This window comes from Cinclus cinclus, chromosome 2 (assembly GCF_963662255.1).
Source record: "Cinclus cinclus chromosome 2, bCinCin1.1, whole genome shotgun sequence".
NCBI classification, from domain to species: Eukaryota; Metazoa; Chordata; class Aves; order Passeriformes; family Cinclidae; genus Cinclus; species Cinclus cinclus.
The window spans coordinates 9,034,346-9,056,284 of NC_085047.1; the positions used below are offsets into that span (position 1 = coordinate 9,034,346).

At 37.9% G+C, this 21,939-nt stretch overlaps 1 protein-coding gene across 1 annotated transcript in view; it reads left to right on the plus strand.

The window, feature by feature from the left end:
* The window catches only part of ROBO1 (roundabout guidance receptor 1), a 488,203-nt gene that overhangs the window by 234,857 nt on the left and 231,407 nt on the right, over positions 1–21,939 (plus strand). The window contains exon 3 of the mRNA XM_062510764.1: positions 5,071–5,397. Coding sequence (XP_062366748.1) covers positions 5,071–5,397 — 327 coding nt within the window. The remainder of the gene's footprint in view (positions 1–5,070; positions 5,398–21,939) is intronic.

The window sequence follows — 21,939 nt, forward strand, 5'->3', positions numbered from 1 at the left end:
TCCAAATAACCAAAGACAGTAATACAGTGCCTATGAAAGGATGACACAAACCCTGCAAAGGAAATGTCAAAATAATTGCTTTTTAATATGCAGTTCTTGTAGGCTGCAAAGCTCAGGAAATCAGGTGTTTTATTGAAGCTGCACAAGGGTGGCATACAAAGAGTAGGAATATCAAAAGAATGGAGAATTTGAGAGAAAGAAAATGAATGGGACAGAATCTCTGTGGATCTTCCTAGTTCTGTTGTTTTTCCTTGAAAATTGTCTGTGCAACAAAGCAAGCTCAGTGGGTTAGGTTAGCTGCAGGTACAGGGGCAGAAAAGCCACTTTCTGAAAAATACTTTGATTTATGCTTTAGTTATTTTTGCCCTGTAGCATGATGTGATACTGTTTTGCAGTGTGTGCTTGAAGTAGTACTCAGTCTGCTTGCCTCTGGAGGGTGTATGGTTTGGGTTTTCCATCTTCAAAAAGGATTAACTGGAATTTAAGATGAGGGAAAGGTGAACAAATCTTATGAGGTGAAAACCAGATGAAATTAGGTGTGTGTCTTCTAAGAGCAGCAACAACACAGAATCCGAGATGCTGGTAAAAAAGGAAAAGGTTGCAATTTGCATGGCAAATGCATAAAATTCCAAGAAGTTTGTGGTGAGATTTGAACTATAGGGCACTACCAGCACATGAAGAACGAGGCATTTACTATTTGGGGGTATGTTTAACCTAAGGATTAGGGAAAGATTTCTAACCACTAGAGTGAGAGACTTATGGAGCATCTTTCCAGTCAACTTACATAAAACCACAGAGATACTCCCTTCCACTTTGTGAAAAGTTTCTCCAAGAGGTTAAATTACTACTAGAAACTCTAGGGAATTGGGGCAGTTCTTGTGTTCTGATTAAGTATAATTGTTTACAAGGATTACCTAACGTTGATTTTTAACTTGTGGTTTTGTTTGTTAGCATTTTACTTTAATAACTTTGATAGCAATTAGGCCAGTTACTGAGATATTACATAGGGTTTCAGTAGTGAGAAAAAAGCCAGCAAAGTTCTTGTGCTCTGAAAATCAATGTTAAATGCAGTATTTGTGGAATGGAAAAGAAACAAGGCCAAGAGTATTGTGGCCCTTAGGAATTTGGCGAAGGAGAGTCTGTCATGCAGTATTTTATAATATTCATGATAGATTACTATTTAGATGTATAGATCTTGGGAAATGAGATTTTCCATATCCATCTGAACTCAGGTTTAGATCAACTGATGCAATTTGTTCCAATACCACAGAACTTTTTTGTTTTCCCCCAGAGGAGAACGTGCTTGTACACAGTGTTTGAACTCCTGATATCAGCAGCTTTTGTATTTAAATACACTCCCTGCTGTTTATCAGTAAGTTTTAATAGGCTACCAACAGGATGTTTTAAGGTGGGAATAAAAGCAAATCTTAGCTTCTAGAAGCTTCTAGTAATTTATCTAATGTAAGTTTTCTTTGAACCTTCACATCTGTTTATGTCATTGTTTGAATTCTTGTAAAAATTTTTGTGGCACAGTCCAAGAAACTGCAAACATGATTTCATATAGTTGTTCTTTTAAGCATATGCATCAAATGATTAGTATGGGGTACTTTAATTGGTGGCATCCAGTTGACTTTTTATGAAAGACTTGAATTGTAATAAAAGCAGAAAACACAAGTTGGTTAGTTCCTATAACCCAATGCTGTCATCTTTGGGGAAAATAAACAGTAGCTCTGTTGTATATTTCATGGCAGATTCAGTATGTGTTAGGTGCTCAGCTTTTGGAGGTTTTTTTTTTTGTTGTTGTTTTTTTTTTTTTTTTAATCAAGTATCCTCTGGGAAGGATTTTTGACAGGAAAATTGTAGGATTGGTGCCCATTCTAACATTTATGTTGATAATTGAAGCTACTTCTTCTCCTCAATAAAATGTAAATGCAGCTTAGATAAATAGCTAGAAGAAAAGGAAGATTAAAAAGAAGAAAAAGTGTAGATATGTAGAAAGATGATAGCTTGGTTGTCAAGGCCATTATACCCCTCAGGCAGTTGTCACTAAATCTGTGGTTAATGCTCACTCACCATGTGCCAGTCAACTAATCATGCAACTTTCATCCCTGTCTGATTTAGCAGTGTTATGAAATTTTCTTGAGAAATGTTTCTTTATAAAATGCTAAGATTAAAAAAAAAATCAATAGACATTTCTGTCATTTATCTCCTCCACAATTATCCAGCAAAGATAAAAATATATATGAGCCTTCCTGGATGATTGTGAACGTCTTTTTTTTCCCCTGCTAAGGGTTTTGAGTCTCAGTTTTCAGGGAAGTTTAAGGTCAGTCTTTATGCTTTCATTCTGTCCAGTGCTTGAAGTACATGCACAGCCAGTTAAATGTCAGTGTGGAAAGCTTGCGTACAGTATATCTGAAAATGGTATGTCATTTATTTGTGGTCTGGGCCAGGCTGTCAGAAACAATAGGAGGCTTGTACTGTATTGTGTGCTGGCTAGCTAGCAGTGCCTGTGAAAATGCTAGCGTGGTATGTACTAGCATATGTCAAAATTTTGTTTTTTAAAAGACTTCTTAACTGCCTTTTAAACATCTTAGATTGAAATTGGCTTTTTGTTTTTCCAGAGTGTCTTAGAGCAGCTCTGTAATCCTTTGTTTCAGTGCCTTTCCTTAGGAATTACTTAGGAAGTGAGTAAAAATATAAACAAAATAAGGTTTTAATCCCTCTGTAGGCATTTTTACTTTGGAAAGAGGCATTTGAAACTGGCAAGCCCACTTGTAAGGGCAGAAGTATTGAATGAGGGTCTTTTCACACAAGTTGTGTAAAAGTTTGGGATGAGTAGACACAAATGCAGCTTTGCAGTGACTGAGATGTGTTCTCAGGGAGCACAGAAGTCTATTAGAGGCTTTTTTAGCTGTTCCAAAAGACCAGTGCTGGTTGGAACAATTTTCTTTTCTTGTGCTCTTAGCTCTCCTTTCACTGGGTTTGACCTATGCCAAATCTCTTGGAGGTGCTGCTTAAAATTTGGCTTTGGTGTGATCTGCAGGCTGTGCAGGAGTGTGTGGCATCTGTTCTGTCTACTCAGACCTTATCTGAAGAGTGGGTTTATTGCATTGTTGAACATTTTACATTGTTCATGTAAAACTACCCTGTTATACTATGTACAGAGTGCAAATGTATTTCAGTGTAGTCTGGCAGTACTGACAGAGGTTTTTGAGTGTGTGGTAGTACTAGCTGATTTGTTCTACATTTAATTACCTTGAGGTGAAGAAAATGTGAAATAAAATGAAAATTGTACATATTAGAATACTTTAATTTTTGCTATATAGATATATATGTATATATAAGGAACATATTTAGCTTATATTTAAAACAGTAGGCCCTGGACCTCTCCTTCCTCTTGTCTCCTTTCCCTGTTTCCATATCAGTTTATGGTCTATTAACCTGCTGTGAATAGATCCTGTGTTTCTTTCTGGTGCTTCACAGCTGTTCAAACCCCATGTTATTAATGTTAATAAAGAATCTTGGCATTTGAGATTTTAATAATCAGGAATTAGTGACCCAAGAGACTTAATTTTTTATCCATGGCAAAGTTGTGCTTCAAGAAAAGAGAAAAAGAAGGAGAACAGTAATTTGAATTTGAGTCAACATTTTAAAACTCTGAAAATTTTGATAGCTGTTTATTCCCAATTTGGATTTCTTGGCTAACCAGTTGGTTATCATATTTGTCTGTGCTATTTATCTACGTATACTATTGGTAGGGTTGGTTTTTTTTTGTTGGGGTTTTGGGGTTTTTGTTTGTTTCTTTCCTTTCTCTGTTTTCTTTTTGTTTGGCTGGGATTTTTTTTTTATTTATGGAAGTTATCAGCTCAAATTTTGAAATAGTCTGAAATTGAATGCTTTTTAGGTGAGGATCTTGTTTAGAAGTACCTTGCCTAGAAGAGTATCTTATTTGCTTGTGAATTTTATGCTGGATACTCTTACAGTTTTTTCTAGGTTGAAGACTAGAATTTTATAAAGTAAAAATTTTCCCTGAGTCACAAGACATAAGAAGCACTCAGACCTTTCATACATTTATACATACTTCTATGGCATTGTTTGGCAAGGAATTTAAGAGACAATAGTGCAAGTGAAATAAAGCAACTCTGTGGGCACTGGAAATGTTGGAGTTAATCGGTAGACATGGCATGACTGAATGGCCTTTCCAGAAGGTTGCATGAGTTTGGCTGTGGCTTTGGGTTATGGATTAGAATTGCCAGTTCTGCTGGTTGAGGTTGTCTGATCTCTGTGGAGTATCTGTAGGACTAGCTTTTCTATTTCTAGGTATGCATATGCATGTGTGTATAAATTTATGTACATGGATCGATCTGTGTGTAGACTGACGTAATTTAGAATATGGCTGTTCACTAATATTAGGTCCCCTGTTGAAAAAAGGCTTTTGAACATACTCACTTGGGAGAACCTTGCACCCAGTGAAGTGCACTTGCAGCCACTCGGGGTCCAGCCCAGATGGACAGACGCCCAGACCGCCCAGGAGATCAGCAAGAGTCTCCAAACTTGGTGGTTAAAAGTGAGGGATGGACACAGATTGGTGACCCAAAAATAAAGAGGATTTGTTAATATGAAAATGACAAACAGGACGAAGGCAAGCACGGTACAAAGGGGGGCAAGGGTAAACACAGTTTATATAAGGTAGGATAGAGGTGCAGTTTGAGGGTGTGGGTCCAATAGGAAAGAAGGATTAGGAATATACAAAATGTTGCAGCACTTAAACCAGTAATTTTACAGAGAACTTTCTGGAGGCGATTAACATGTGCACGCAGGGGATGCTGGGAGTGAACCAATCTCCCCACCATAACTGCAGTGGGTTTTCCCACACCCTTCTGCATCAGTCTTGGCAATTTTATTTCACCCCAGCATGCCCTGAGGTTTTCTTTTGCGTACTTTAGGATGTTAATAGCTGCTCTTACTGAATGCTGTGCTACAAGGTGATGGTTAAGTGGTTGTTTTGCAAAAGACCATGACTGTACCTGGCAGGGATTTCCTAAGAAAACTTGTGTTTTCACCTTGCAGGTTCTCGCCTTCGACAGGAAGATTTCCCACCTCGGATCGTGGAACACCCCTCCGATCTGATTGTTTCCAAAGGAGAGCCAGCCACTCTGAACTGCAAAGCAGAGGGAAGGCCGACCCCCACCATCGAGTGGTACAAGGGTGGGGAAAGGGTGGAGACGGACAAGGATGACCCGCGCTCCCACCGGATGCTGCTGCCCAGCGGATCTTTATTTTTCTTACGCATCGTGCACGGGCGCAAGAGCCGGCCGGACGAAGGGGTCTACGTGTGTGTGGCAAGGAATTACCTCGGGGAAGCTGTAAGTCATAATGCATCGCTGGAGGTGGCAAGTAAGTACATTTCCCTCCTTCCCCCTCTGGTAACAGCCACTGGCTTTGATGGTGTTTGAAGATCAAAATAAGTTTGAGCTGCCTCTGAGGCAGCGACTTAAAAGCAATGAAGGAATTACATGGTTAATTATTAGTTATACAGGGATAGGAAAATAGAAGGAGAGTCAGAAGATGCATGGTATCACTGGAGAAATTCAGATGATTTTGTGCATTCTTGCTGCTTTTATGTTTGTAAGATTTTGTATACTTAGTTTCAGTTTATCCATGTTTTTTCCCCTCCAGATAACCCTGCAATTTACAGTGTGTAATCCTGGCAGGATAGCCAGGATTTGATCTAACAGGGTAATTGGTGTTGCACAAATAAACACGAGAAAGAAACCCAGCAGATTTAGAAACACAGATTTAGGCCCACAGAATTATCTCTCTGGTTTTAAGTACTTGGCCAACGGAAGGAGCAGTCAAGTATGTTCACATCACTTTGTAATGCTTATCTCTTCCTGTATATCCTTTAACTCTACTTCTTGTAGAGGAAGAGAGCGTACATTAAAGTGCTTTCAGGATTCATACGGAGGGCCAAGTGCAGGTCAAAAAAAATCAGGTTTTGGGGTTACTAAAGTATGAGAGGAAGCCTTGCAATTCAAAGTTAGGTATCTATTTTGAAGTGGCTTTTATAGGCTTCCTTTGTAACGCATAGCAATTCACCTGGTGTCCTGTTGAAGAACAGCACAGAACTGGGTGAGTCACTCTGAAAACACTGATCTCTGTTGACTGAATGATTCATGTTGTTAAGGAGCTTTGACGAGTCTCCTATCTCTTAGATAAGTTAAGTGCCACTGTTGGTGTATAGTTTTAGAAGAAGGCTTAGATTTTCATAAGTGTCACAGAAGGCCAAGGAAATAGACTATGAATTTGTGCATTTGCTTAAGCCCTCTGTCTAGTCTCTCACGTTCAAGACAATCCCAAGGACCTTCATAACTACACCAGGAAGATCTCAAGCTTCACATATAACAGCACAGATACGTGTGATTAAGATCATGCTGTTTCCTTGTTAATCACTTCTAATGATAAAAGTAATCAGTGTCTGGGTAGCTGGAAGTATGCTTATTCAGTAAATGTGTAACCTGTTTGAATTGTGCTCTGGCTCATTACTTCCAAACACTGTATCTGGTATCTTGTAAGTATAATTTTGAGTGGGCATTATTGGTTGAAGTCTTGATTTTTATCTAATTGTTGTTTCATTAATAGCACTTCACGCTGGTTCTTAGAAGAGGTTTTAATGTTTTGTGCTTATTTGATGGGGTTTTTTTTTTGGTTTTTGATGTTCCTTGAAGTGATGTGTGAAATGCACACAGTGTTTCTGTGTCTTCCACAACTTCTCATCAGAGCCCAGAAATGTGAGGTGAGCTTCAGTGATTGATGTACTGTAGCATGCATCAGTTCAACTGGTACACAGCTATTGAAGGTGTTTGTCACCCCTGGCTCAACTAATTTTCATGAGATTATATAGAGAGTCTTACCAACAGGGTCTGAATGCAAAATATTGATATTGCCACAAATTTTTTAAGAGCCAATACTTGAGCCAAAAATAGACCTGAAAAAACCCACCTTCTTAAAAGTGTGTAAATGTACACCGTTTAACAATAACATACCATTAAATTGTTAATTCCCTTCAAAGTGGGTCTCATTAGCCCTTGTATCAAGAGCTTTTATCAAAAACATAACCAACAACAATATTGGAAAGGAAAAAAAAGTCTCAATCTATATTTGGAAATAAGACTCATAGGTATAATGAATACATAGTTTTAGTTGCATACCAGGACATCATAGGCAAAGAATTTTAACAGTAAAGGTTATCATTTTAGTAGAAAGGTAGTGATTTGGCAGTGCAATAGCACCAAAACACTTCAAATAGCACAGAAGAGGTGAGGAACAAGGAAAGACCTGAAGGCTGGTGGAATAAATTTGCATTCAATTAAAAAGCTCTGAATTATAAGTGTAATGCTATCATCATTATAAACTGGAGCTACGTTCACAGTGGATTGCTGCGAATCAGCAAACTGCTCTGTTTAGTTCTCAGTACACCTGTGCTGAGCACCAGAGCATTTACATTTGTATGCTTGTAGTCACACACAGTTGCTGGTTTAGAAATCCTCATGTTATAGTTTAAATTTTGTATGTTTACAGAGACAAATTGCTTTTGTTTGGTTTCTACTTTCCACAAAGTGCAGATCATTAAGAGTACTCATTATATGCTTTGATGATACAATTTTAACCAAAAATCCTTTGTGAAACAGGAAACAGCATTGTGTTTTGCAGTTTACCTGCTAACTCTGATTGGAAGAGACAGCTCAAGTCTATACCAGTTTGTTTCACAATGTGATAGGAAATTTATCCCTTTTCTTCCATCAGTCTCATAAAATAACACATTCAGTGAGATGAAGTTCTTTTATTCAGTGGATGTTGTACCACCTGACTTTAGATTCAGGTTAATACTAAAGTAAATCTTCATGTTTGTTACGCCTTCATGCAATCATTTTTCAACTTTTTAATCAGTTCCCATTCTCATCTTTTGAGATCAATCCACAAAGAGAATTTGTTGCCTAAGTAATCAGGTGGACATCTTCCTTAAGCACCTTGTACTCAGATTCCACAGTTGCAAAAAAAGAAATGTAGATTTCAAAGCTACAAAGATTTTGGAAGATTGCACTGTTATTAAAAGCTGTTTTATCTTCTTAAAATACACAGATATTTGAAAAAATTTCAAAACAGCTTTAGAGTTTGATTAGCACAGGGGAGTAGTGACTTGACTGACATTTGCATATCATTTAATCCAGAGGATGCTGCATTTTCTTCCACTGATATATATCTAAGTAATGACATTGTTAGTCCTCAATTAGTACCTTTGAACATGACCTAAATAACATTTATTATCAGTGAATTGAATTAAATAAGTCTCTTATTCAATCTATGGCTCTCGTGACTCTTCCAGAATGTTTGAAGGGGTTTTATATCTACTCACAGCATTGAGGATTTGTTGTATCTTCTCCGTAGTGCTATTTTATTTTATATAAAAATATTTGTGCAGCTGTATTTGCTTAATTATTACTTTGAAATTATTTAATTAGTATTATTTATTTAAGTAATTACTTATTACTTTGAAACCATGCTCCATCCCCGAAAAATACTTAAAAAAAAGGTGATCCTCTGGTTGGTGAAGAGTGGGATCCTAAATCTACCAAACATGTTCTTTAGCCAGCCACTTGGTATTTGAAAATTAGAATCTTTCAGACACTTTGGAGACTAGTAAAAGTACCCTCTCTTACACAGCTCTGTGCAAAGAAGCTTTGTAATTTAGTGTTACTTGACATTTTCTCTGTAATTTAGTTCTGTCATATCTTCATAGATGGGAAGAAGATAAATTTGCATAAACAGGAACTCAGATGTGAATTACAAGTCAGTCAAGTGATGTAACTCCTGTTTAGCTGGGGGATTTATTTTTTTTAAGTTCACTGGTTTCATCTGTGTTTGGAATCCCATTTCCACAACTTTTTGAAGTGGAGAGTGGCTGTGTGTGTTCAGAGTTGATTTGCAGAGGCATGCAGTTTCTGCAGTGTAGCCCAGAAGGGGTGAGCGAGGGGATAATCAGGTAACAGGCTGGAGGCATCCTCCAGACTGAGGCTGCTCCAAGTCCATTTCCCTCCCTCTTCTTGACTTCCTGAACTTAGCCTTTTGATCACCAGAGACCTACTTAAATTAGCTCCGTGTTTTGTTTTGGAGGAATGTAGCTGGTTTTGGATTACGGCCTACCAGTGACACGTTCTTGGGTGGTGAAAGGTCCTAAAGAACGTGGAAAGGGCATGTCCCTGTCAAAATGAAGCTGGGTAATTCTCTCTGTAAATGTCAGCTTTTACAGGTGGGAGAAGAAAGTGGAATCATACTTCATCCTCGGGGTAAAGGCTGAAGGCTGTTTTGGCTATCAAACAAACACAAGCAGCTGGAAAACAAAGTCGTTTTTCAGAGTAGAGAAATAGAAGCAGTTTTGAAAAAGTGCATTAGCGGACTGGAAAGTGGCTGCAAGCTGCTTCACATGTTTGAATCTCTCAGGGTTGTCTGGTGAATGGATCAACCTGATTAAGACAAAAATCAGTTATTGGTGTGTGATAGTTTGATTCAAGTGTTTATTTTTTTCTGTTGCTCCTTTTTTTAGGAAAATTGTATCTCTGGATCTTGTGGATGTTTGTTAAGTAACAATTTTGTAGAAACCTACTCATCTTGAGAGTGGCAACAATAGCTGCAAGGGTATATTCATCTTCCTCCACTCTAAAGACTTTTCAGGATGTTAAGAAAAAAAATCAAGTGCAATGAAGTTGGTTATGTTTGCTCGTCAGGGACTCTGCAAATCTGTCTTTCAAATCATATTTCTCTGAGACAAACTGATTTCTCTTTTGCACAAAAGTTCTTTCCCCTCACCCTTTGCCTTGCCAGAGTGAGTTTTTAGAGAAGGGCTATGTTTGTGGCCAAGGTATTTGGCATGATGTTCATTCATGTGTAGCTTTCTATATTATAATATAATTTCCAGTGCAAACTAGATGATGGCTCTAATTCTGAAAATGCTTTGTTACAGTTTTAAGATTAAAGAATCTGAAGATCAGTAATGACTTTCCTGTAGTTCATTTTCCTGTTAAGCAGAATATGAGCTGCTCAATTAGCTGCAAAAGTCCTTTTCACTTTGCATTAATTTTAGGCAATATACAGCTTTCCTGAGTTATTGATTGTATTATTACCTGCAAGTTATGCAATAGTGTCAAAATTCAAACAATTAAATTTGTATAAATGGACCTTACGTGAAATCACTGGTATGTTAAGAGAATGGGACAAATAATAACTCCCTTCTTCAGCTGCATGACAACGATTAAAAAATTTTGGATACATATCAGAACTTCCATCATTTGAGGCATCAATTTGCATGGCAAGCATATGCTGTTGATGTTGCTTACAATTTTTTTGGCAACGTCTCACAAAAGTCAGGGCTTCATTTCAAGTATGTGGTTTGTTTTAAGGTATCAATAAAGGTCTATCTTTTTTGAGTCTTTTGCCTGCACTCACAAAATAAATGGATAAAATAGTAGAGTTACTGGCTGTGCATGCTGTAGAGTGGGTTACAAGTTTATTGTATGCTTTAAGGAATAAACTTACGCACAGATTTAAGAAAACAAAACCTTAGAGATTTAAGAAAACAAAACAACAGCAGAAAAAGCCCTAGAGAAAACTAAAGCAGTGAGGCTTGACTGGAAATGCCGTAACTTAAATGTGCTTCTACCTGTAAGCTTAGTATGGCAGAACTTCATTCTACAGTTATGTCAAGTCAATTATTAAAGGATATTTTCTTGTTAATTTTCTAAAATGCAACTTGCATGTATTTGGAAATTTGTAAGGTTAGTTCTTAAAAGTCTTAAACATCGTGAGATTTGTATTTTAGGGTTTTGATTGTTCCATGGGGATGTTTGCAAGCCACTTCCATACTATACCAGAAGTGCTAAGATTCACTAGATTTTGGAAGCAGACTGAGAGGGCTCTCCTTGTGGAAGTTTGTCAACATATTTGAGCATTATATCTAATTCTGTATCGAAACAGTTATCAGGTGAGTGTTTTTGTCAATGGATAACAATGATACTTAAAAAATGATTTTTTTTTATTGGATGCTCTTACATGAGACTTTCAACCATTGTGAAAACAGAGCACATAAATAAGAGATCCCTATTCAATGCAATTATCTACTCCTGCCAAGATCAGGGCAAAATAGTGCAGGCTTTGCCTGAAAACTGTTTTTACATGTCTGTGTTTTCCCAGAAACTATGCAGAACAGAGGAATTTAGGAGTACAATTCTTGATTGGTTGTGATACTGTGAATAAACAGATTGTTCTTAAGATGATGAGTAATTTAGGCTGTTACAGTGGCCATGCTGGGATGGATGATTAAGCAAAATTAGATGTTTTATAGTCTTGCCAGAAATTGCTGTGCAGCTCAGTGAATTCATAAATCAAAGTGGTGGCAGTCTTTTTGTGGAACAGCAGCTCTGATGGGCAGGAGATTATCTGAAACCTTGTACCAAAACTGGGGAATTTGGCTCTTCAAATGAAATGAAAGCTTTGCTTTGCTTGTTTCATCCTCAATTTTTAGTTTCAAAGAAAAAAGTGAATAAAAATTGTTCAGAGTGAAGGCACCTACTATTTCAAGCTTGAACAAACCTGAGACAAGTATTTAAGTATTTTTTTCTTAATCCAGCCAACAGAGTGAATTGATACCAAAGATCTCCTTAGTTTTGCTACTCAGAAGTCCGTGGAAGAAAATTTGGACTCTTAATATCAAGTGTAAATGCAAATAAAGATAGATATCCTTGTTGCTTGGTGAAGGAAAAGGACATGTTGATACCACAGTTTGTTTTCAGTGCCTGATGCTGTTTTTTTCCTCCCTTCCCATGGCATTAAGTGATGTGCTGTTCAGTAGTTCTCCAGCCTGTGTGTGGCTGTGGGCTGGGAAGGATTGAGCCTGGAGCAGAGTTCAGAGGGAGCTACTTGGTGCAAGTTATCAGATTAACTGGGGCCATTGGCTGTCTTCTCTTTTTTCCTGGTTGTCTCTATATGGTGTTTTCATCTAAGAGGTGCCTAGTACTTTTTCTCCCAGTTTCTGCTTTGGACTCTCGATCTTTCTTCCCCTACTTCCACCCCTCCTCCTCCTCCCTCCGCCAAGATGTCTTGGTAGACCTAGATGAAGTGAAGATCATTCCTGGTTTTATAAGTGTTTCCATTTCCTAGCTGATGATACAGGACATATGCCTGTAGGCAGAAGTATAAAGTCAGATGAGTAAAATGCTGACTAGTAATTCTCATTGCTTGCTCTGATGCTTTTTTTCCCTGTATGACACTTCTAAAAATTTTTCTGAAGTTCTGAAAGACTTGCTTCTAAGTTAATGTTAGGAAATAAATTTGCATTGTGCCAATGCATGTTGTATATGAATTGAGAATATTTGGCAAATACTCCACATTAAGGAAATACTATTTTGAATTATCATTCCTCAGAAAACAGAAGTATCCTCTGTGTTTAAAATTTTGAAGAAATGTATGTTTTTTTCTTTTTTACTGTCATCAGGTTAAAACCTTCCTTTGAGATCATTCTGCTGACAAAGATACATTTGCATCTTTGTGTCTGTGAGCTGTTTTGATGAGGACTGTGTGACTTGACTTACATCCTGTATGTAAATTGATTTCAGCTGATTGTTTTGAATTTGAAAGAAATTTAATTTGAAAACTGCCCGGTTCCACTCCCTGAGGTAGTAGATGTTTCTCTACGTCATCTGTTAAGCAGTGCATAGTCAGCGTATGTTTGTTCCTCTCCTATTTAAACTGTTTTCTCCAGAGACACAGAAATTCCCTTTAGACCAGACAGACATCTGCTGACTCTCTCCTACTAGCAAAGCAACTGAAAAGATATTTTTCCTGTGATTAAAATAAATATGTCTGGAGGCGCTTAGTTTTTGTTCAATTAATCAAAGATTAAGCACATGTGGACTCTCTAAACTGGGCTTCTTTGTGCTTCTATGCTATCAAAAATTGACTGGGGAGAGGAGCTGTGTGTTAGAGCTGGCTAGACTGAAATTTAATTTTTTACCTATGTATGCGCTGTATAATTTACTTCCAAAAGGTCACGATAAGGTGGAGGGAAAAAAAATCACACAAAAAAGCTTGTTTGTTAGTTTTTAATTAATTTATAACTTTAAAGTATTTGAGTTTAAGGGGAAAAAAGGGAAAGTGTCAAATATTTTTTAATACTTGCTTTTAAAAGAAAAAAAAAGTCTTAGGGTTATGTGATTGGGCTATTTTATACATAGTTGCTATTTTGGTAACCATTTCCAGATGCATAGGCATTTTTGGTTCCTTTTGTTCCTCAATTCCTGTTAGCAAATGCTTCCCTGGCAGAAACTGTTAGTGTTAAAAGTCTGGTTTTCAGCTCAATGCCTTATCCTTACTCAACAATAATACTTCTGATAGACTGTTTTGTAAAAAAACCTGCAGGCTTTTCTGTGATGTTCAAAGAAATGTATTATTTTTTTTCACCTGAATGTATACACAATGCGTAGATAAAAATTCTGCAAGAGTAAGATGGCAATAATGAAGCAGATTCCTTGAATGCCATGCTGTTCTTAAATTTTTCATCAGACACCAGCAAGTCTCTCTTGTAGACATCTTTATCTGAAGAGAATTTGTATGGCTCCAGTTTTATTAGTGGAATTAGTGCTTTGGTGTAGTGTGTGGTGCGGTTTTAAAACAGGAAAGGCTCCCCTGATAAAGTGACTTTTACTGAGATTTTTTAAAAGAAGTGTCTTCTAGACTGTTCTTTTCTCAAAATATATGAAAACTTACCTATGTTTCATTTTCTGAATAAGCATAAAATCCAGTGTAAATGTTTGTCCTTTCATAAGTGGGCATCAAGCAGCATTTTTGGTAACCTACTTCATATGATAGCTATGATAGCAAAGTTTCATTATAAAATAAAATAGATTGGACATGTAGTAATAATTACTGAAGAAGTGGACACTGAAATTTTCAAAACTGCTGTCATGGAATTAGCTAGTAAAATAAAAATGTCAGTATGTATCTCTTTCACTCTGAATGGGATGAGCCAATCCTTTGATTTTAATAAAAGGTGCAATGGTGAGCATTGCAGATTATTTCATTTTAACATGATAACTAAAGTAATTAGGTTTTTATACCCAAAAATGGTCACAATATTTTCCCAAAGTAAAAAACAAAATCATAAAGGTCAGCTCCTTTTAGTAAATTTTGTATCTTTAAAGATTAAGAAACGGAATCAAGGGATACTTCTATTCCATCACCTTAGCATAGTTTTCCTTTTGCAAGAATACCCTGAAGAGTCCTCTCCTCTAGTTATAAGTAGGTGTTTTAAAAGAAGTTCTTAAAGGCATTTTATAATATTTAAGTATTCCCATATTTGGGAATGAAGGTGGTCTTACTGCTGCTGTTTTCTAGACAGTAAAACTAAGCCAGGAAGAAATTATATCTTGATCTCAAATGGTCACAAAAATAAAAAAAAAAAATAAATCTGTCAGCTCTGGAGAAATTGGGAACTCTCTTCCAGTTCTGTTTGTTCCACAAGACTGCTCTTCATTCTTCTGTTTTAAGGACTAATTGAAATGTTTCATATCAATTTTTAGCACTAATTACAAATAACTTTGGAAACCCTTTGAAATGTTCCAAAAATTACCTCTTTTGGGTGGTGCTGGGATAAAGAATTAGTTCTCTAGCTTGTAATTTTCCATTTTCCTGGATTTATTCCTCTAGAGCCTGTACTGCTTATTCCCTATGGTTATGGGCCTCGTTATTTTTTTGTTTTCTCCCTGCCAGCTGCTCCTGGCTCAGATGAATACATTGAGATGATTGAGTCTTTAACCCTCTGCTGCCCAGAGAGCGAAGGCCAAAAAAGTGAAATATTAGGTGTTGTAGAAGGTTCTGGAAACAGGGACACTTGTTTATCTTCCTTCAGTTTGCTGTGTTCTTGCTGGGCCTAGGACTGCTGCTGCAGAAGCAGATGAGTGTCATTTATTTGAATTTCACTTATGCTCAGGGATAGTGTCTAAATTCAAATTCAGACCCTTTGCTTTATTACATGGACTCGATGAGTCACTCGCTGCCATGGTTTAGCTGATAAGGTAATGTTAGGTCACATGTTGGACTTAATGGTCTCAGAGGTTTTTTCCAACCTGGTGTATTCTGTGGTTCTGTGCTAGAGAATGTGAGGATTTTGTGTGTAGGCCAGGAATTCCCAGACTATTTGGGAGGGATTGTAGTTCCCACGGGGGACTGGTGCTGCCTTCTCCCTGTGTGTGCTGTGGGGGTTCTTGGGGCACCAGTTCACTCATGCTCCTCCCCGATTGTGTAGTGACTATGGCAAAGCTATCTCTGGAAAGCTCATCCCTAAAGGTGTGTGAGCTTGAGAGCCTGGTGTGGCTGTGGTCCCTCCTGTGGCTTAGCCCTTTTTGGGGCAGATGCTTGGGAGGACCCAGCTTGCTCCAGCTCTGCCCCACACAAGCTCCTCTCTGGACAGGCAACTCGGGAAGGTGGGGAAGTGCTGGAGCTTTTACACTTCTGTTCTAGCCCCTCAACAACCACCCTAGTTCTTTTGTTCCTCCCACTCCCTACTTTTCCATTCTCTTTCCCACTCTCCTGTGGGCTAAGTAAATTGTTCAGCACAGTCCATGGTGTGCAGTCTGTGCTCTAGGCCATCGTGGGATCCAAGTAAAACCATCTCGCAGGGCTGGATTTAGCCTTCAGGCTGTCAATTAGTTATCCCTGTTGTAGAGGGAGAATTGCAACTCGTGCATATTTCTGCTCTATGTCATGGAATAGATGCAGAGCTTCAAAGTTAGGAGGGTAGAAAATGGGAGCAGTAATTAACAGTTACAGTCCCTGGTTTTGCTCCTTCAGTGTGCTGTCATCATTTAAATATTTTGTTACTGGGAAGAAGAAAGTAAGCTTAATTTTTTCCTGACTTCAGTTATGACAAAAAAGAACCCTGATTTAAACCAGTCTTCCTAGAGGATTAGATGAGCATGAGTAGAGCTCGTCCATAGAAGCGCAGTGTAAACTAATGGTAAAAAACTGATTTACTTTTCTTCAAATTATCTGGCTACTTTGTGGAAAGAGTCAAGCAGTGACCCTTTCCTCTAAACACACACACATAGGCCCACTGGGTTAGTAGATAGAGCTGGGAAGAGTAGATGTGCTTAGTTCAAAATGCATTTACCCCAATAATCATCAGTCACAATTTGCAGGATTTGCACATAAGACTAGTAAGATAAACAAGATAAAAAACCCAGATAAACCAGTACTGGTAAAGCTGAGTCTACTCTCCATATTTGAACTGAATGGCCTGACAAGTATATGCTTGCATTTGAATGCCACATCATATGTCTGAACATGAAAGGTATATATTCAGAAGTTTTGCATTATGGGACCATAGCCTGTTAAGGGACTGATGCTTAACAGGACCTGGAATCACATTAGATAGTCTAAGAAGATTTTTAATTGAGCTGTGAAATACAAGTAAAGAGATAAGGTACAGGTGACTCATCAGTGAGATGATTACTGGGATGCCGAATCCATTCGCATGCACAAAAAAAGGACACTGGAAAGTTGGAAGGGGCTCAGAAAAGTTTCACAGATTATTCCAAATTTCAGAAGCTTGGGATTCATGAGACTTCTCCTCAACCTAGTGTGGCTTTATTAAAGCAAATGTTCGGAGTCAACCTGAGGCTACAAGTCAACTTGAACAGTGTAGAAATGCCAGTAAGGACTGTAATTCCATGGCCATAGATGCGAGGATTCTGTCTCTATAAACTATGTATTTGTGTACTACCCTGAACAGAGCTACAGCATAAAGGAGGTATGAACAATTCTGTGCCTAAGAAGTAAATCAGTAGGTAAAACACTGCTTATTCTGCCACACTTAAGCTTTCATACTGCTCTGGGAATTTAAATCAGCACTGAAGTTTATTTCTTCACTACTGTTTATTTGGAATAAACAATAATTTATTCTTCAATTAAGAATACAGCAAGGGAGGTCACAGGATTAGAAAGTAAGTGTACAGTTTGCTGTTCGGACTGTTCAGGCTTCCTAAGAAACATTAGTGTCTTGAAGAAATGCCATTATTCTTTAGAGAATCCAAGCAAAGCAGAAAGGCAGAAGAGAACTTGAGAAGCATTGTTGGAATAGTGGTAGCTTTTAATAGGCTTTTCTTTCATGGGAAATATTATTTCCTTTGGTCATATCATACTGAAATGAGGAGATGTGTATTTTAAAGATTTTGGATTTGTGTTTGTTTTGGTTTTTAAACATTTCTTTGAAGTATTCCCATATTGAAACGAACTGATACGCAAGACTGCATGAAGCTCTGTTTGGTGTCTTTAGAGTTAAAGAGGAGAGCAGAAAGTTTAGATTGGTCTGTGGTCTACATCCAAAGGCATTAACTATTCATCAGACTTTAGTTACTGTCTCTCTCTGTAATTCATCTTGATGGCATCTTGTAAAAGCCATAGACCACCAAAAGAGCAGGAAACAGTTGAAAGGAGCTGGTTACACACTAGTCTTGCTCAGCAGATTTTGCTTAAAAGTGTCTTGATGTGTGCACAGCGCGAGGCAGGTAAAGGTTTTTTTTTTTTGTTGTTGTTGTTTTATTCCTCAGCCTGTGGGCACTCAACTTCATCAGATCTGCCAGCTGGGATTGTGTAAGAAAACAAAGAGTCTCGCCTAGTGGCAGAAGGTGCCAGTCCCTTAGGGCTTCATGCCTCCTGACTTTCCTCTCCTCTTCCCCTTTTTCTGGGGGCTCTTAAAATTGTAGCCATTTCCTGACAATGTTGTTTCTTATACCTGCAGTTTTAGTCCTTAATGGGCCACCTTATGTCTTCTCTTCTGGATCTCAGGGTTTTTGGTATTCTTTAGAGTGTAGAGTTGAGGCAGCTGCAGGGACTTAACTTGGGGAGAAAGGCTCTTGAAGTTGCCCAGAGGGTTTAGGGAGAGAAAGGAAGGCTACTAACAGGGCAGACCTAAAAATAGAATAATTACCTGCAAGAAACCAGGTGATGCCTTAAGCTTTAGCTCTCATATTTTCCAGATCGTGTACTTCATTAGTATATAACTCTGAAATTCATGTGAAGTGTTAGCAAGTTCTCCTCACAGTTTAGTTAAACAAAACAAATCCTTTCCCAGCCTGAGAACCAAGGACACCATTGCAGCTTCAGGCCCAAAAGGTTCAAGCAAGAGCAAATTGAGAAGAGCCAGTCTGGGAGGATGTGACTTCATAATCTGAAGCTGTCACTGGACATTTAACCCCAAGTTATAAATGGACCAAAAGTTAAAAAAGTGTGAAAACTTGTGATCTGTCATCCCTATTGCGTGGAGCCACAGCCAGGCTCTTGTATTGCCCAAGGTGTATCCTTTAAAGTCGTTTTAATAAATACCTACTTTATTCCTTTAACTCTGTCTAGCCTCTATTCTAGGTAGCCTCTTAAGGCATTGCTAGGAAACTCATTTTAATGGATTTGTCCAAGCTAGGTAAAATTTTGTGCATCTGTTATTTGCAGTGATTTATGTTTTTTGAAGCTGTGTTGACAGCCCCTCTGGAATTTGGTAACTTCTGCCTCTCTGAAAGTCATCGTTCCTGATGATGCCTGGTGTCGGCTCTAAGTTCAGCACTGGGCTGTGGCTGAGGCCTAAAGCACAGGAAAGTATGTTAAGAGTAATCATCTCCTTATTCTTGACTGTTAGTCATTTGAGCTTCTGTCTTTCTATTTAAATGATTTGGGGAGATAATAATTACTTCCCTTGGAGGGAATTAGTTTGGCTGAGATGATTTGCTGAGATATATGGCTTAGTGTGCCTAATGCCTGATGATTATTTGCATCTAATTGCTCCCACTATAGATTTATTGGAGATTCTTCTGGTTGATGAGTTGAAATTGAATATGAAATATCTGTGCATAGTGGGAAGGAGAAATCACAGGTGGGCTCTTCTATAAGCCCAGCAGAGTACCAGACTTTGAAATACATGGCATTGCTTTTTTTAATTACAAGGAAAACAACTGAATGGAACATTAAGATATATCAGTGTTCATACAGACTCAGTTGCTCCAAGTGACGAACATTTTAACTTTTCATGTAACATACCTTTGATCTTCTAAATTAAGTGTATACTGGCATTATGATTTAAATTGTTTAATTAAGCATACAGGTGTGCATTGTGTAAGTTTTGTGCATATCTTACTTGAGATAAAAATTCTGCAGAAATTGATTCAGGCATCTTGTTCAAAACTCTGTTAATTCAATGCACCAAGAAATTCTACCTTAAAAAATAAAATGCAAAATACATTTGCAATTACTGCATGCAATAAAGATCTTTTATGGGTCTGTGTATTTTATTTTTGTGTCTTAGATTTACTGTATCATCTATAAAAGAAGTAATATGACCACTATAAAAAGTTATGGCAGGCTTTGCAGCTTTATTTTTAAGGCACTGATTAGGAAATAGTACAGATTTAACTTTCTTGAGGAACTTTGAGGTGTGCATGGAAATAAGAGAGCCTCTAGGAATAGTGCTGCACTAGGGCTCATTGGAGGGAGAGAAGCACTCTTTATGAAAGAGGATTTTATTCAAAATATGTTGGAAAGCACTGTCTGAAATCCCTCCTCCTTTTTATGGATCGAAATAAAGTTAATGCTGGCAGATGCTGTGCTTTGTTACAGTGGGGAGCAGCAGCTTTATGGTGATGGGAAAGTAATTGTGTCTTTGTGACAGCCGTGAAACATGAGGTAAGATGGCTTCTTTTGGTGATATTGTAAGATGTTTTCTAATTATTGCTTAGCATGCAATTTCAGTGGTGGTGATTAGGATGGTCAAGTTACACAAATACTTTTGCAGCATGCTTTGCCATTTTGTTTAGAACGATAGTAGACATGATAATTGGAGCTAATTCATAATAAAAGGTTCCTGGGTAGGGAACTACTGTTTCTCTTGCAGCTTTGTTCTGGGGAAAGGATTAGTGGTGGTGTGAAATAAGACTTGTTAGCCAGTAAAAGTCTCTGTGGGACGCACTGTGTATATCCTGGGGAAAGTTGGCTTTATGGTGTGACTACGGGCACCTGGACTTGTTCATTAGTGCAGCACAGGCAAAAATCCCTGCAGCTCTGCATTGAGTGCTTGTCGTGCATAGGAAGACTTTGGAGGGAGTGTGATGTGAATTCTCCTTTGGCTGCCATTTCTGCATAGATGTTATGATAAATTTAAGGAGGCAGGGAATCTTGCTGTTCAAAATACCTGGATTCTAGTTCAAGATGGAGTAGAAAAAGGCTGTACATGAGGACAAAACTGATTTGTGTTTAGTCATTAGGCGATGCAAACATGCTCTTCTGCTAGTGAGTGGAGAGAAAGTTAATTTTAAATCTAATAACTTTTCATTTATTTAATAATTTTCTGGTAAGCAGGATACAGAAATAGCCTGAGGTTTTTTTCTCTTTACTTTAAACCGGGAAACTCTAACGTGAACAGATTTTAATTTATTTTAATGATGGGGAGAATATTTGGCTTTTATTCATGGAATCCTGTACTTAGCTTTTACCTCAGCCTTGGGCACGCTTCCAGTAAAGGCACTGTTAATCTCTATTTTTACTACTATTTTTCATTTGTCTTTTGAAGACCTAGTTATCTTGAGGAACTTGTCTGTCCTTAAGGTTCACTTTTATTTGTTATTTTTCTTTCTTTACATATTTTTGTTCCCCTAGCTGGGGTTTATCTCTCCATGAAGTGATCTGCATTATATTAGTCCGTTAAATAGACTGGTACAAAGTCTACAAAGTGTATATTGGCTTGATATGGAATATTTGCAAAAGAAAAATAAATTACTTGAGGAGGGAAGCTGTGTCTATGACAAAATTCAATCAAACTTCTGTACATTCATAGCCTGTATCATTAGGATAATGCTAATTACAGAGGCAGTGTTCTGTCTGGTCTCTGGGCTGTTTGTTACTCCAGGTGGGCTGTAATCACCTCTATTAGGTGGCATGTTGACAGTTTCCTGAAGCAGCAGATAACACCTGCTGGAAGGACAATGCCAGTTACTTGCCTTGCTTACTTAACTTGGGCAGGCTCAGTGTAATTTTCAATCACATCAGTCAGCATTTAACAAGTTAAGTAATGGAGATACTGTCTATTTCAGATGGTTAGTACAAACATCCTAGATACTGTGTTTTCGGAGTGGTCAGCACTGGTCTGCTCTTTGATTTGTACGCCGTTGTTACAAATTTCAGTTTAGTTTGTTTTATGTTTGAAAGAAGTAAATGCTCTCATTGAGGTGTTCACCAAGGTTGGTTGTGCACTGTCTATTTCTACAGACAGCTAGAGGAGACGATTGATTCGAGTTGGTGTGATGTGTTGCCTTTGATGTGTGTTTATGGCCTTTGAACGTTGTTGAATAATCTGTTTTCTAGTGTGCATGAAGGTCTTTTGCAGCAAAGTTCGCTTATTATGAATAGTAATTGAAAATATACCCAGAAGTACTTCTAATAATGTGTTTAAAGTTGTATCTTTAGTGGCCTCAGAATCACTGTGCTTGGAAGGTTTCTCTTGAGAATGCATTGTCCAGCCCCCCCCCCCCCCCCGCCAAAGCCTGTCAGCTTTTAATCATATGGAAAGAGTTCAAGATAATGTCAGTGCCGAACTATGCCTGAGTTTATAAGAGAAAGTAATAGATTTCAGGTTGTCATAAATCTGATGCAGTAAAGTGACTCTCTTAGCTGTTCCTCATAACTTCACTGTTTTCTTTGTTAGTAGGGAAATCAAGGGATGCAGCAGTGAAAGTCAATATTGACCCAGCAGGCTTTTTTTTAGAGTTGTACTCTTTCCAACTTTTCTTAGTGGAATTTTTTTTTTTAATTTCTCTTAATTATTATTTTTTTTGCACACAAGTTGTGTGT